At 35.7% G+C, this 14,554-nt stretch overlaps 2 protein-coding genes across 2 annotated transcripts in view; one reads left to right on the forward strand and one right to left on the reverse strand.

The window, feature by feature from the left end:
* Positions 1 to 1,150, reverse strand: part of LOC102685061 (uncharacterized) — a 178,484-nt gene extending 177,334 nt beyond the window's left edge. The window contains exon 1 of the mRNA XM_069194788.1: positions 1,078 to 1,150. Coding sequence (XP_069050889.1) covers positions 1,078 to 1,117 — 40 coding nt within the window. The 5' untranslated portion in view covers positions 1,118 to 1,150. The remainder of the gene's footprint in view (positions 1 to 1,077) is intronic.
* Positions 1,151 to 1,375: 225 nt separating this feature from the next.
* mindy3 (MINDY lysine 48 deubiquitinase 3) overlaps positions 1,376 to 14,554 on the forward strand; it is a 42,909-nt gene continuing 29,730 nt past the window's right edge. Inside the window, exons 1-10 of the mRNA XM_015358228.2 lie at positions 1,376 to 1,469; positions 1,884 to 1,963; positions 2,686 to 2,746; positions 4,168 to 4,347; positions 5,237 to 5,294; positions 6,053 to 6,167; positions 6,577 to 6,650; positions 6,972 to 7,051; positions 8,461 to 8,531; positions 11,095 to 11,175. Coding sequence (XP_015213714.1) covers positions 1,376 to 1,469; positions 1,884 to 1,963; positions 2,686 to 2,746; positions 4,168 to 4,347; positions 5,237 to 5,294; positions 6,053 to 6,167; positions 6,577 to 6,650; positions 6,972 to 7,051; positions 8,461 to 8,531; positions 11,095 to 11,175 — 894 coding nt within the window. The remainder of the gene's footprint in view (positions 1,470 to 1,883; positions 1,964 to 2,685; positions 2,747 to 4,167; positions 4,348 to 5,236; positions 5,295 to 6,052; positions 6,168 to 6,576; positions 6,651 to 6,971; positions 7,052 to 8,460; positions 8,532 to 11,094; positions 11,176 to 14,554) is intronic.

Below are 14,554 nucleotides of genomic sequence, written 5' to 3' on the forward strand. Positions count from 1 at the left end.
ACGAGAGGTGGCGATTAAGCTTTAGCCCGCCTGTTTCCGTACTAAATGGTGTGGTAAGAGTACTGTATGGCGTACAGGGGGGCGAATATTTACTACACTGCAGTATAATCCTTAAATATTTAAAAGCATGACAATTCATACTATAATGTATGGGGGAAAAACAGATGCGATAATTAATGAGAAACTGCAAAATGCACTCCCTGCGTCCCCTGTTCATTCATCGCACTTCTTAAATCATCCGCCCGCCGCCCAACTCCTGATTTCGACGACAATTCCGACCAACCAATGATCGCTCAGTAGGGTTATAAAAGGCGGGACCCAAGGGGTCGTGATGGTGACCATCGTGTGATTGACATTCACTGTCCTCCAATGGAGCCCCGTGTTGCCCTCGGACTCGTCTTTTGAAACCGCTATCCTTTCATTCTACAAGGAAAAGAGGCGGGACCTAGAGGGAATATTCTGGATGTGGACCAATCGCCGGGTCGCCCCGACGCCAGCCCCACAATTTGTACTAGTAGTAAATACAACCCGCAGGGAAGAGGAGGGGGGCGAGACTGGTAGTGAAACAAAAATATGAACTGTGGAGTACGGCGAAAGGACTTCTCCCTGTCAGTCCAGACTTGGTTGCTAACAGCTACGTTTATACGTGTAAAATAGCTTTTTTAAGCGCTTGTCGTAGCGTCGGTTTGAAACGCGAAGCGGGGAAGTTCGGGTAGTTAAAGGGGCCAAACCAAATAACGACCTACTAGTACTACGACTAGGGACGTTACTTGTCTCCCCCTCCTCCCCCTTGCCGGTCGTTCATTTGTTTCTATAACCGGGAATCTTTATGGCCCTCCGTCGCCGAAGACAGGGCGTTTAAGCTGACTTGCGGGATAGCTTTGCGGTCCGCAGGCCTGTAGTGTTTGTAAGAAGGTCCGTCCTGGGACTGGAGTTGGACGGAGTGTAAAATACCTGTTTTCCTCAGTCAGCAGTGCGCTTGTGAAACTGCATAGTCATGGGTGCATTGATCCTTTCATATAGGTGCATGTTTTCTTTATCAATTTAATGCAACCAAAGACGCCAGAAAACACTTGCCTGGCTCAGCGGAGGGTGTAAGATCGTCTTCTTCCTTCATGGCTTCAGTTCGATAACTTCTTGTTTTTTTTCTTACGTTGATGCTCCATTCAAAGATAATCTGCCGGTTACAGATTGTCTTGGCGATAGTATTTTGTCACCGACCACCACTGTGGCAGATGTCACCAAACTTACAGGGAACCTGATCGAGAAGCGTCTGCGAAGGGCACAAGACATCGACTCCTTAATGGTTGGGCGACTGCGCTTGAAAGCTGCGAGTTTGTGACAGAGCCCAGAAGCAGAGTTGAAGGAAGGCGAAATGTCCGATCTGAATAAAGAACTGGTTGATCTGGTCTGGGGAAGACCGTCTGGAAGCAGTATGCCAAACACTGTTTTCTGCAGATGGACTCAAGGTACTGTAGTACCAAACTGATCAGTTCCTTCTTTTTATTAGTCAACCGATAGGTAAGAACATGTACTGGATGTAGAAGACTAAGCAAGTGAAATAAACGCTGAATTGGATATGGATACTTATAATTTGCTGATGAGGTTCGCTGGATGAGGTTTGTCACTGTGCAATTTAGCAGAATAATGAGGGAAAGTCACTCGCCAATCGTACAGTTGCTTTGGTTTGACAGGGGGTTAAATGTTCGAATACAACGTTTAAACGTGAAGTCTTTGTAGTAAAATAATTCTTGAACGTATCTCAGTGAATCTGATTGTGATTCTGTCAGTGAAAACTGAAACATTTGTGGAGAATCCAAAGAAACTACAGCCTAACAATGGTAAAATTATACATTACCCCTGGTTTCTGTCACTGGTTGCAGGATTCGTCTTCAGTGAGGCGGAGCACACTGCCCTGGAACAGTTCGAAGGAGGTCCCTGTGCAGTTATTGCCCCAGTGCAGGTGTGTTGTGTGACATGATGCATGTTTCGCTTGAAAGACAGTGACACAAAGCAAACAGCACCCAGACAGCATGGCTAAAGATCTGCTGAGCAAAAATGTGCACAGCGAGGATTAATTGAACTGTACCAATAGTAATATTACTTTACCTAGCTGTATCATGTTGACTACGTGGGAAAAGTGTAAAAAAGAAGGAAGGTAGTAGTTTACGCAGTACGTCCAAATTAAATATCACCTGCCATATTTTATTTATAAGCAAGAAAACAGACAGCAAACAGTTGTTTCGGTTCTGTATTGTCAAGAAAGATCAATACCACAGAAATATACCGGTTTGACACTGAAAATGAACACCATTAGGCTCATTTAAGATTTACAGACTGAGAATACAAGTGCAACAGAGAAATTACTAAGCATGAAAATCACCGATGGAAACAGCAAAAAGAAATTTGCGAACAGGGAGCTGGAAAAAACAATTAGGGCTGGCTTTACAGACTCCGATTAGATCTCTTCCCAATCTTATTTACGGGAAAGAAATACATAAAAATTCTCCTAAACGGATGTAGTCTGAGATTAGTGCTAATCTGGGCCTGTGAAACCAATTGTTAATGTCTTTGTTCATTATTTGTACTTCAAAGTTAATTCTCTATTAACTTCAGAAGTCTGTTGCAGATATATGAAGTACCGAAAAATGGGAAACACTTTATTTGTTGCCTCTGTTTTTGCAGGCTTTTCTGCTGAAGAATATCCTGTTTAACTCTGAGAGGTCCAACTGGAGAGAGTGCTCAGGTTGGTTGTATTCCTATTTCCTTTTACATAATAAAGTTTGAGTATATATCAGTTGATTCATGTCTTTTTAAAACCGCTTTAAGAATTTGATGTCATTTTAGAATAAAGTTCTTATCTTTCTTTTTATTTTTTAGAATCTTTTGCTCTCAGCTAATATATTCACCCGCAATTCACCCTATTGTGTTTATTAGAAGTAGACTGCAGTCTTTTGTTTTTTTCTTACTCCATTTTGAGATTCAGTCTCACTCACTTGTTTGCCAGATCACCCAAGAATCAACCAGTTTGAAATAGCTAATTGTCTTGGTTCACAGCTACAAACTCTACGCAATACAAGGATGAATAAGAAGTGTGTACTTACTCCTCCGTCATGCCCACCGTTGAACCATGTGTCTTTTAATGCACCCCGGGAACCACAGGTTCAGTTCCTGTTTAAAGGTGAACCTTACCATCAGTACGGCATACTTGCATGTGCCCATGAAGCAGCTAAGAGAGCCAAGGCCAGCTTTCCTTTGGCAGTGCTTAGGCAATGGTGCACTGCTGTCTGAGGAATTCAAGCCACAGTCATCAAGTGATATGACCCAGCCTCGCACTTTTGATCGTAGAGCTCATCTTGTACTCGGGCAGGTGCTTTTCCTGTCTGAGCCACCCTGAAGGCTCTGCAAGAGGACAGTCTTAATCCTCAGCTATGACAAGGGTTTGGGCAGTACTCTTAGGTTCCCAACATCAGCACTACAAAAGTGCCAGGCTTTGGTGGTGTTGACAGTCCTGAAGTGAGACCTTTCTTGGAGGTTAGAAAAGCTTATGCTTCTTTCCAGTTTGTACTTGTCATAGGAACATCACAATTGGCATCTTTGTTCTTCTGCTTATGGAACAGTTGCTCAGTTTGTGTGGTGCTATAATATTGACACATGCCCTTATTTCCTTATGTTTAGGCTACTGTAGCACCTTATTACTGGGGTATCTTCTAAGGTGCTAGATAATCTTCAGTATGTCCAGAGTTCAGTAGCCAGTGTACCATCTAAAAATATTCTGTATCATTATCATATCTTTAATAATTTGCATTTTCTCCCTATGAAATTAAGAATGGATTACTGCATGAGTAGAGCCCAGCTCCTAACATTAGATCTACTGGCTTTATGACTCTGCAGAAGATCAGGCTCTGCACTACAGGTGATAGATGCAGAACCCCCTTCAAGGCCTACTGTATTATTACTAAAGCTTTAATATTTATTTACTGTCTAACCGCAAGTCAATTTGTTATACGTTTTATTTTCTTTTATTGGTAATTGTGTGTACTGGTATTTGCACAGAATACAAACATCTGGATGTTCAGTCAGCTACTAATAAGAATATAGCTATAATGAAAATAAATTCCCCCCCAAAAGTAAATGTTGTATCTTGTGATTTATTTCCCTGAACAGAGGAAGACCAAAAAGCTGTTCTCTGCTACACCTTGAGTGAAATTTTAGAAACCGCTTGTTTCAATAAATCAAAGTCCTACTGTTTAGCGACGTGGTCAAAGGGGAAAGTGTCAGAAGACAATTCTAGCATTTCTGAAAGCAGCCCAGAATCCAGTCAGCAAAGTGAAGACGAGCAGCATTGTAAGATATTATTATGTAAATGTATTGTGTAATTTGTGTAAAGTGTGATTGTGCTTGATTTTGCTCTTACTTACTGCACTGAAGCCACATTATCTTAGACTTAATACACAGATGAGGTAAATGGGTCATTTACTGTTTATTTCTGTTTTGTTTTCTTCAGGTTTTAGTGTTGCCGGGCATATTCTGAATTTGTAACAGAAAAGCTGGTAGTGTTAAACACTTAATTTCCAAAATCAAAATAAGTTCTACTAAATCACATTCTATTCTGATCTGATTTTATTCTTTAACTAGAATCCCTTCAGTTTTTTAAGTGCTCAATCTAAAATTAATTCTAAATATTTCACAACTATAATATGGTAATAATATAATTATTATGGTAATTATCTTATAATACTTAATTTATAAGATTACTTTGTATGACTCAAAATTTAAGTACTGTTTATATTTTTAATGATCCTTTATGTTGTGTTTCTGGTGATAACTGGTCTGTCACAGGATAATATTTTTATATGGAAAATAAAATACCAAGTTATGAAAGTTACCAATTATAAAAATATTGTAAAATATTAGCAAAACAATGCTTTTTAGGACTATGCAATTTGTGATATAAATTTCCCTGATTGATTTTTACTGACTTTATTTTTTATTTTACATAGTTCCATGTGACAGAATTACAATGATTTTTCAGTGATTCTCTTTTAAGGTTCTCAAAAGCAGAGTTTTCTTTCTAACGCTGGTATAGTGTGTAATATGAGTTAATTTTCTACTGTATTAATCCTCAGCATGGGATAGCACATGCAGAGTTATCTGACTTATTGTATGATAAGTAGTCTGTGCTTTTGCTCTGTGTACTCTGTTTGTGGGTTTATTGCTGAAAAGTGTCTTGTAGGCTTAGCTGCACTGGCTACTGAAGAGCTTGGCTTTGAGCGGTTTCATACAATTATTCAGTAAGTTAACAAATATGATGTTGGTATTTTTACTTCTTGAAACATTAACATTTTAGTTTTCATTTTAATTTTGCATTGTGCTTATTTGCTTGCTTTTTTGGGAGAATACAGAAAAACATAAGCAATCTAGTCTTTTAGTTGATTCGTTTTATTTTATATGACTGACCTAAACAACTGTTTTTTGTTTGTGATGAAACAGCACATACTTTGTAATATACTTTGCTGGGTTTCAACAAACCTGCGCCATGTTCAAAAGTGACTTATTGCATTGTTCTGTAATTTTGCAAGCACATACCTTCTCATTCATAATAATATAGTCATCAACTGGCATTTTCAATATATATTCCAAGAGACAGAAATATCTAAAGTAATTCTGGGCAAGATCAGGTGCACCAGACCAACACAGTTACCAATGAATTTCTATATATTGTTCTTTTAAATATGCCTTTTTGATGTTAGTGATACAAGTCTCTTTTTTTGGACTTGCTACAAAATATTTGTTTAAATGACATTTTGAAAATAACATTTTAATGGCAGTTTACTTCAGACAGATCTTTCTCCCTTGATTCAGGGAACAAAATAAAAGCACAGCTTTTTAAGCAAAATTTAAGATCAATGTATTGAAAGACAGACATGCTTTATAAAAATAATACTGTTAGTCTGACTTTAGTTGTGTTTCTTTTTTGTAGTGAAAGAAATAACAGTACATTTTCTACAGGTGTCATGTGCTTTGATTTTCATAGTGTACTTTATTTTAGGAAAAGGATACTGAAAACATCTGGGGAAATGAAGGAAGCAGTGCTGGATCTGTATGACACATGGAGGAACAAGTTTGGAGTGCTACTATTTCTTTATTCTGTCATATTGACAAAGGTATGTGCATGTGCAATGTCTGGCAAATGTCTCACATTTTCTGCAATTGGCAAAGCTCCTTTAAAGTTCAGTTCTTTAATTTATCTGTTGTGGTTGGGTGTAAATATTTTTTTCTGTTGAGCAGTCCACTGCCAATGACAAGTTCCACCATATCATTTCATAATAGTTTCATCATAATTTTTTGATCCCTTGTTAAAAGTTACTATGTAGTCCAGAAACTATCTCTATACTTTTTTGGTTTGGTTCATGTAAATGTAATGGTAGAAGTTCTTAACTTGAAATGAAATGTAGCCAATATAAAATTTTAACTTTTGCCTTCTTCTGCTGTAGATATTTTAAGCCAGTTTCATTGCTTTTATTCTGAAATGATACCAACTTAAAATATTTACAAAGTTTCCTCTCTTTTAAGGGTATTGAAAACATAAAGAATGAGATTGAAGATGCTACAGAACCTCTGATAGACCCTGTCTATGGTCATGGAAGGTAGGATTTTTCTCAATTTGAAAATTGATAGGAACAGAAATTAAACTTTAGTTCAGGGTTAGTGTTCTGAGGTTTGCATGTGCTTACTGATTCCCCTCTAAACAGAAAATATGTGGGCATTATTTTATGTGTAGTTGGATCTCCTTCATTCATGTCCCAGAGTCACACTAAAGTGCTGCTTTATAGAGTAATGGCAGCTTTCATTTCAATTCTGACACAACTGCCATCACAAATACAGTGTCACATGTCTTTTTACATTTAATTGGGTTACTCAACATTTCAAAGGCCTCATACCTGAATTTATCTTCCTTTTCTCTTCAGTCAGAGTTTAATCAACCTCCTGCTGACAGGCCATGCAGTGTCCAATGTTTGGGATGGAGACCGGGAATGCTCTGGAATGAGTAAGCTTTGAAACTAACAGCATACACAAAAGAAGAGGTTTAAGCACATTAAACTTACAATCCTTGTTTTTCAATTTTTAAAATTGAATTTTCTCATTTTAAGTCTTATTGATCAATATTATTAAGCATTTAATATTTAAAATTTAAAAAAATCTGTCCGTTTATTCATTTTTCATTTTTGTAGATGGGAACATACCAAAGGTTCAATACAAAATGCATCTTGTCTTAATCTATTTGCTTTTTAGCGGTCGCTGTTTCTGTTATGTTCTTCAATACTAATAACTTACATATAATATGTCGAGCACAATTCTAGGTGCTCTAAAACAGCCTTGTGCTTTGATTATTTTTTGTCCAAAAAATAGTTTGTTTCAATTTTTTTATTCCTGTAGGAGATCTGAGAGTCTGAGATGTATGCATTGTATAATTGGAACAGTTTATTCAGTGACGCAAAACCTTGTTCAGCAGTGAAGGTTTAGCTTTCTAGATAGTTCTGTGAACTTTTAGTGAAGGCTTTTGAACAGCAGATGGCAGTGTTACTTAATGGTTGCGTGCTTTACCTGGCTCCCAACAGAAACCTCAGTTAAAGCAGTGACATGCAAGCAATAGTGGAAAATGGGATGTTCATAATTTTTGTATGGTCACTATTTACCAAAAATATATTTTAATCTGATTCTTTCTATAAAAGCAGTGCATTTCTTTAAAAGGGTATTATTGCTAATATAGGAACAAGTAATAGGTTAAAATGACGTTAAAATGGCAGCACATATAGACATCACAAAGAAGTGACTTAGAAAAGGCTGAAAAGTGGATTTAATGATTTAAAAATCCTCTTCTAAAAACGTAAATACTGTCAAATAGATTGTTCCATGCATTACAGTGACTCCATTGTATTACGTGTTAAAACATCTGCTAGTTTAACAATTAATGTGTTTAAAATAAATAAATTCTAGATTATGCCATAACATAGATTAATGTTTAATTGTATGCTGGGGATAATGTCTTTGATTTATCTGGATTTTACACAGATTTCACTCTTTTTAGAAACACTTGTCACTTTTGTTGAGATTGTAATATGTGTGGAGTGTCAAGGGATGCGAACTTTTAGTAAAGTTATTTCTCTCAGAATGCCACATCGTAGGAATATTAAAATGAATAAGTCATGGCAGCAGCTGTTACATTTGTAGAAGGAACATCTTCCTTTTAAAGTTGACATTTTAGCAGAGTGAACATCTGTCTTGAGAGGTCTAGTTATCTTGAACATGAGCCTGAGTTTGGCGTTGTTTGTTTTTATGAGAGAACCTAGGAGCCATCAGAAATTGATTTGTTTGGACAAACATTTAATTCCAGGTTCCTACAACATGTAATGTAATGATTTTCTGGTGTTCAGTTGTTGTCTTTTTCTTTCCCAGAGCTGCATGGTATACACAGCCAAGCAACTATAGGCTTTCTTACATTAATGGAGTCTTTACAATATTGTAAGGTGGGTCTTATATTTTTATCAATTTCACACAATAAATATGTTTTCAGGTTCAAGATTTTCATCTTACAATCAAGGATGTGGGAATAAAAAAAGCACTTAATTAATTTAAAATAAACTATTTTAAAGGGAGGCAGCCACGCAGTTTGTTACTGGGAAAAAAAATAGAAAGCTCTTTAAATATTTAGATGATGAATTTATGAAGTGAGTGACATTGATTTCTCCTGAGGAAAAACTTCAGAAATCTAAATTCTATTTTTCCAAGGCATTATTTTTTATTTTGTTGGATTCTTAGATTTCTTGGTCAGAATACTTTTAAGAAATTGCCTTTATTTAGACATGTTTTGGAATTTTAAATTCCGACAGCTGTCATTTGTGATTGACCAAAATCTGGTATTGTAAATGCTGTTCTTCTTAATTTTTTATTCCAAGATGCAATAAGTGCTAAGTTGAGGTTCTTTCAGAGACAAAGACATCCAAATATGCAATATCCAAACATTTCTATTTCATCTACTATATTTTCATAAGCATCACTAAGTTTGTGAAAAGTGAAACAGGTCTTCCTTGTCATCTTACTTCTTCTTAATATTATTATAAATAATTAAATATAACTGAAAATACCTTAACTGATAATAAATTCCAAGTGTTCCTAAAAGATAATCGATAATACTGGCTAGGGGTCTCCATAACCAGGGCTGAAGACCCCTGTTCCAAAATAAGGCATATGGATACATTCCAAAAGATGATTTCTCTGAAGATTTATTTTTTTGTATTGATTTGTGGAATGGTGTCATTTTAGATTTTTTTTCTTTCTTCAGCAGTGCTAGCAGGTAGGAAAGTCACATGAAATAATAGCCTGTTTTAGTGTTTAATTTGATTGTAACCCGTTTTTAATACATGTCCAGTTAAAAGAAACTTAGAATAGAAATGAGGCTAAGAACCAAAGCCTTTATATTTGTACTTGTCTTTATCAAATCTTTATAAGAAAATATTAATCAGAATAATTTTATTCTGCTGGGCCTCTTTACAAAATGAAAAACCCTTAGCTGTAATAATTGACTGCCAAGACAAAACGTTTATTTCTTAAATTCATTCTTGTAGAATAAAAGTTGAATGTCCTCTTTTATTTGTATTCTTTTTTTTGTGTAGAAATATTTTTGGTAGTTTATAGTGACGATCTGAATTATAGACTTTGACTCCTGGAGGAATTAGTTGTGTCGGAGGTTTTAATCATAGGTCTATGTGATAAGGTTTAATTGTCTGTACAGTAATCACAATTGCATGATAATTACACTGATATTTGTTTTTATTTCCTCTGTGGAGCAAGAATTTTCTTGAATAATTTTAATATAGCTTTAATATTTTTCCAGTGCCATTTTTTGTAGAAGAAATAATTAGACATTTGAAGGCCATATTACCATTTTGTATATGGGTGATCTTCATTAAAATAAAATCTAATATTAATGCTTAGTACTCATAGATGTGTATTATGCTGTAATTTAGAGATGTCAGAAATAATAGAGACCCTTACAGAAGAGCCCCTTTAAATTTAAGATTTTACTCGGATCTAATCGTACTCGTAGAAGAAGTTGTATTGCAAAAGGTAAGGTTAATGTTGTAAATCTATTCTGTTTAAACAGAATAAGAATTTGTAGTTCCATCCATCGATTTTCAAACCACTTCATCCAAGTTAGGGTCGCAGGAAAGCCAGGCCCTATTTGTTCAAGCAGTGGGCGCAAGGCACCATTCATCCTGCACAGCATACCAGTCCATCATAGGGCATACACAGACTCAAACATGAGTTCTCAGACAGCAGTGAACCTGCCAGTACGTCTTTGGGGTATGGGAGGAAACTTGAGCACCTGTAGAGAACCCACATGAACATGGGGAGAATATACAAACACCACCCAGTTAGCACCTAAGGTCCGGAATTGAACCCAGGGCCCTAGTGCTACAAGGCAGCAGTGCTGACTTCTCTGCCACCATACTGACTGAATTCGTAATTACAATTTCGACTGCAAATGCAGGTACATTAGCACTACTATTTATTGTTTCTTAATGCATCAGATAAATGTCATATTTAGTCCTTTGAATCCAATCTTTAAAATAAATCTGATAAATGGTTTCATTAATTGGGATTGCTTTCTTATTGCGCAGCAGTGATCCAATGTCATAATTTCTTGGGTACATCAGAAAAATGTTGTTTTTGCCAACAAAGGCATTTGAAAGTTGATACTTAAATAGCTATTTTTTATTTTCTTTGCAGTACTACACTGACTTAATATATTATTAGTGCAATAGAATGGAAACGGTTTTAAAAAATCTATACAACTTTTTGGATAAGGGCCCGTTTTTAAGGGATGTATTCTCAATCCTTGAAGTGTTGCGGCAGTGCAAAATCTTGTCTGCGTATAAGTATTTCATAGTATAAAGAACTGTATGTATGTCTGTTCTATTTTATATTGAATTGCAACCAGAACTTAATGATTGACTGATATATGGCCCTTGCTTAATTTTTTTTTCTCTGCTGTGTATTAATTTTGGCTTTTTTCTATATATTTTCCAGGTTGGGGCTTTTCTCAAGTCTCCAAAGTTCCCTATTTGGATACTTGGCAGTGAAACGCACCTCACTGTGTTCTTTGCCAAGGTAGGTTTGCTTTCAGATTGCCTTTGTAATGTATACCACTCACTCAGATAATGGGTCATGTTTTATTCTCATACTCACAAGAATGTGTTTTTTAATAGTCTTATTATTTTGCTTCTTACTGAGATTTTCTTTTTTTAAAATGATCCTATCCTTTTAAGGAATCATTATGTTCCCTGGCTATAACAAGAAGATGTTTTACATACTACAGCATGAGATATTCACTGTTAAGTTTTATTATAGAGGGATTTAGAACTGGTTTATCAAAAAATTGATTGTATTTGTGTCCTGTTTAATTTGAGAAAAATAACTATTTTATTTACAGTCAGATATGCGTGTATATTTATGTATTATTTTTTTAATCAAATGTGACCCATCTATTGCACACAGTTTGGATTCTCATTTTTATCTTCAAACATTAGCATCAATCAGCATGCATTTAAAATATATTTCCTGTGTGTTGGTAGAGTAAGCTTAAAGTTGTTTATCATATTTGCTGTTCTACATAGTTAAGCATGTCAAGTTTATTTGAGCTGCCAGGATGTGTTGCTTGCAAATCCTGGACTTGTCCAGCCTTGTTAACAGATTGTATATGAAGGGAAAATTTCAAGAGCTACTAGAGTTTTTATTTATATTTTGCTTTTCTTTCCTTATATGTTCAAATTGCAGGGTTTTGACTTGTGTAATTTTAGCATTCCATTCCTCTATCTGGAAAGCCCCCAAGTCAGTCAGAGAATTAATGTCTAAGCTGTGGTAATCAGAAATCCAACCAGTGAAAAATTATTTGATTCTGTAGCAGTTTATGCTGAACTGTATTCAGTACATTAAGATCATTTGCTCACTAAAGTAGGTATTCTATGAGACCACTGTTTGACAAAAGGGTAAGGCTGATTTGTCATGTAGGTTATGACCTGTACTATTGATCTGTTTTCAAAATGAGAAGAAGATAAAACCTAGACAAAGAAAATGACAAAGGCTGTGTTTTCCTTCATGTATGTGCTAGTCACTTTACTTTTGGTAAACTTTTATTGACTACAAAGCAGTTGTCCAATAGACTTTATGTTGTATTTTTTAATTGTCAATATCAAAATTGTGTTCAGTGGCACATATCCCATTGCTGAAAAGCTCTGTTTTTCTACATCATGCTTCTGTTGAGTTAACTTTACATTATAGGTCATCGTGTGCCCTTGTGGAGCAATGTCATCAAACTGTTTACTTTGAAAATAAGAAGAAATTGTTCAGGTCTTCACAGCGCCTTGTAATTCCAGACATATCATAGATGCCTTTTCCAATAAGACTGACTCCTCAGCTTAATAACCTCAACACATTCTTCATAGCTTTAAAATATGATACTGATTAAGGTTAATACATGTGGTTTTTTGATGCAGGCCATGAAAATTTCGTTGTACATGCCCTCAGGTGAACAACAAAATTATTTCCTTTTGGAAAAATGATCTAGTTGCAGTCCATCTGTTTCAGTTTTCCTACAGAAGATTGTTTTAGCTGTTAATGCGAGTGCACAAAGTAAAACTGATTGGTTGCATTCTTTAAACTTAAGTCTGTGCTGTGATTAGCAGTCTTATTTTCAATAAGAAAAATGTCTTCAGTGTATTTTGTTCCTTCAGACTTAAGTTTTGATTTTTTTTTAACTCGGTTCAACTGGTGTGACTGGTCCAGGTGCAGGCTGTGCTCTATAGTCTTGACATCACAGGTTAGAGTTGGGCCATGTTACTAGAAGTCTGTAACAAGGGTGGGGATAGTTGGCCACAGCTCTCTCCTACTGACACTGCACCTTCCCAGGTGCTTGAATACTCTTGAAATTCCTGGGGTGCAGTCTCTAAGTGGCAGTCTCAACTTACAATTAAGGAGATGTAACAGTTTTAATTATGTAAATTGTATTTCTGTAATGTGCAAAATATGGCTGTGCATTATGAATACTGTATACACACTGGAAAACATAGTAACATATAACAGAGAAATCTACTGTAGTTTAAACAATGTTTAGAAAATCCTCCTTTATATGATATTTACAACACATTCTAGGGTGCATTCTTTTTTTTAACAATATAGATTAAATACTGTAAATGTGTGTTTTTCTTTATTTAAAACAAATCTATTTAGATTTTTGCTTGAACTTCTACCCTGATTTGCTCTGTTCTGTGATACCTTTTCATTGCATTCATGTAATTGACATGCGTTCATTTCAGTGCTTAAAGTAATAATAGAAGGAAATGGGGCTATTGAATAATTATAATGGACATTATTGAATTAACATTTTAAATTTTCAAGAGGAAATACTAATTCTGCATTGAATTATATTCACAAACAGCTGTTTTTAAAGGTAAAAATGTCTTCACACTCTTTATTTCTTCAGATTTCATTACTTTCCATTAATGCAAAGCAATTTTTATAATATCTTTACTCTTACAGTACACGTTCATAAATATGATTCATCTTATGCTTCCTTGTAAACCTGATTTCATTATTTAATGTTGTGTGTTTTTCTGATGTATAGTATGTATATTACAGTGCTTTCCACACATCCCAAACTGAGGTGGGAAGGGATAATTCTGCAGTACATATTTCCTTTTAAGAAAAAAGTAGAAACCAAATTCCTGACCAATAGGATGTTATCTGCACACTGAAGGAGATGAGGCCCGTATTTAACATCAGATTTCTTCCTTCATGTTTAGGACCACCTTCTACAGTGGTAGGGTCATCAAAGTACCTTTTTCATGTGGTAGGAAATGATTAGATTTACATTCCCTGTGCCTTCCGTGTTCATGGCTAGAGGATTTTTCTTCTGTTCCGTAAGGCAACCCTTGACCTAGTTTCATTTTCACATAGGAATCTCGGAAATGGGACTATGTTTGAGAGCCCAGTAATCTAAAGTGCAAAGCTGCTGTCATAAATGGCAATGTTTTGGGCTTTGGGTATCAGTACTCAGCAAGAAAAGCCAGGACCAAGCACCTCTTTTGTCTATATAATTCCATCTTTGCTTCTCTCACCATGGAGGTCACATAAAAGCTGAAAACATGCTGTGAATCCCTTTGTAACTTTGTGATGGTTTGAGTCCCCCAAACCACATTAATTTACGCATCTTGAAACACTACACAATATAATACTTTGGATATACTAGATTTGTGTGCCTTTGCTAAAGATTTGATCACCATGCTAAATGAATTGACACATAAGTTCACAACATGGCTTATTCTTCCTCTTTCACATAGTTGTTGTGCTTCTTCAGAGCAAGTCTTTAAAACAAGCATTCCACCATCGTCTACATGTGAACAAATAATTTTTGCATTTCAGCATCTAACATTGAATGCAAGAACCATACTTCTGTGTTAATGGTGAACCAAGAACCATGCTTGGAAAGATT

The sequence above is a fragment of the Lepisosteus oculatus genome, chromosome 10 (assembly GCF_040954835.1).
Source record: "Lepisosteus oculatus isolate fLepOcu1 chromosome 10, fLepOcu1.hap2, whole genome shotgun sequence".
Lineage (NCBI taxonomy): Eukaryota > Metazoa > Chordata > Actinopteri > Semionotiformes > Lepisosteidae > Lepisosteus > Lepisosteus oculatus.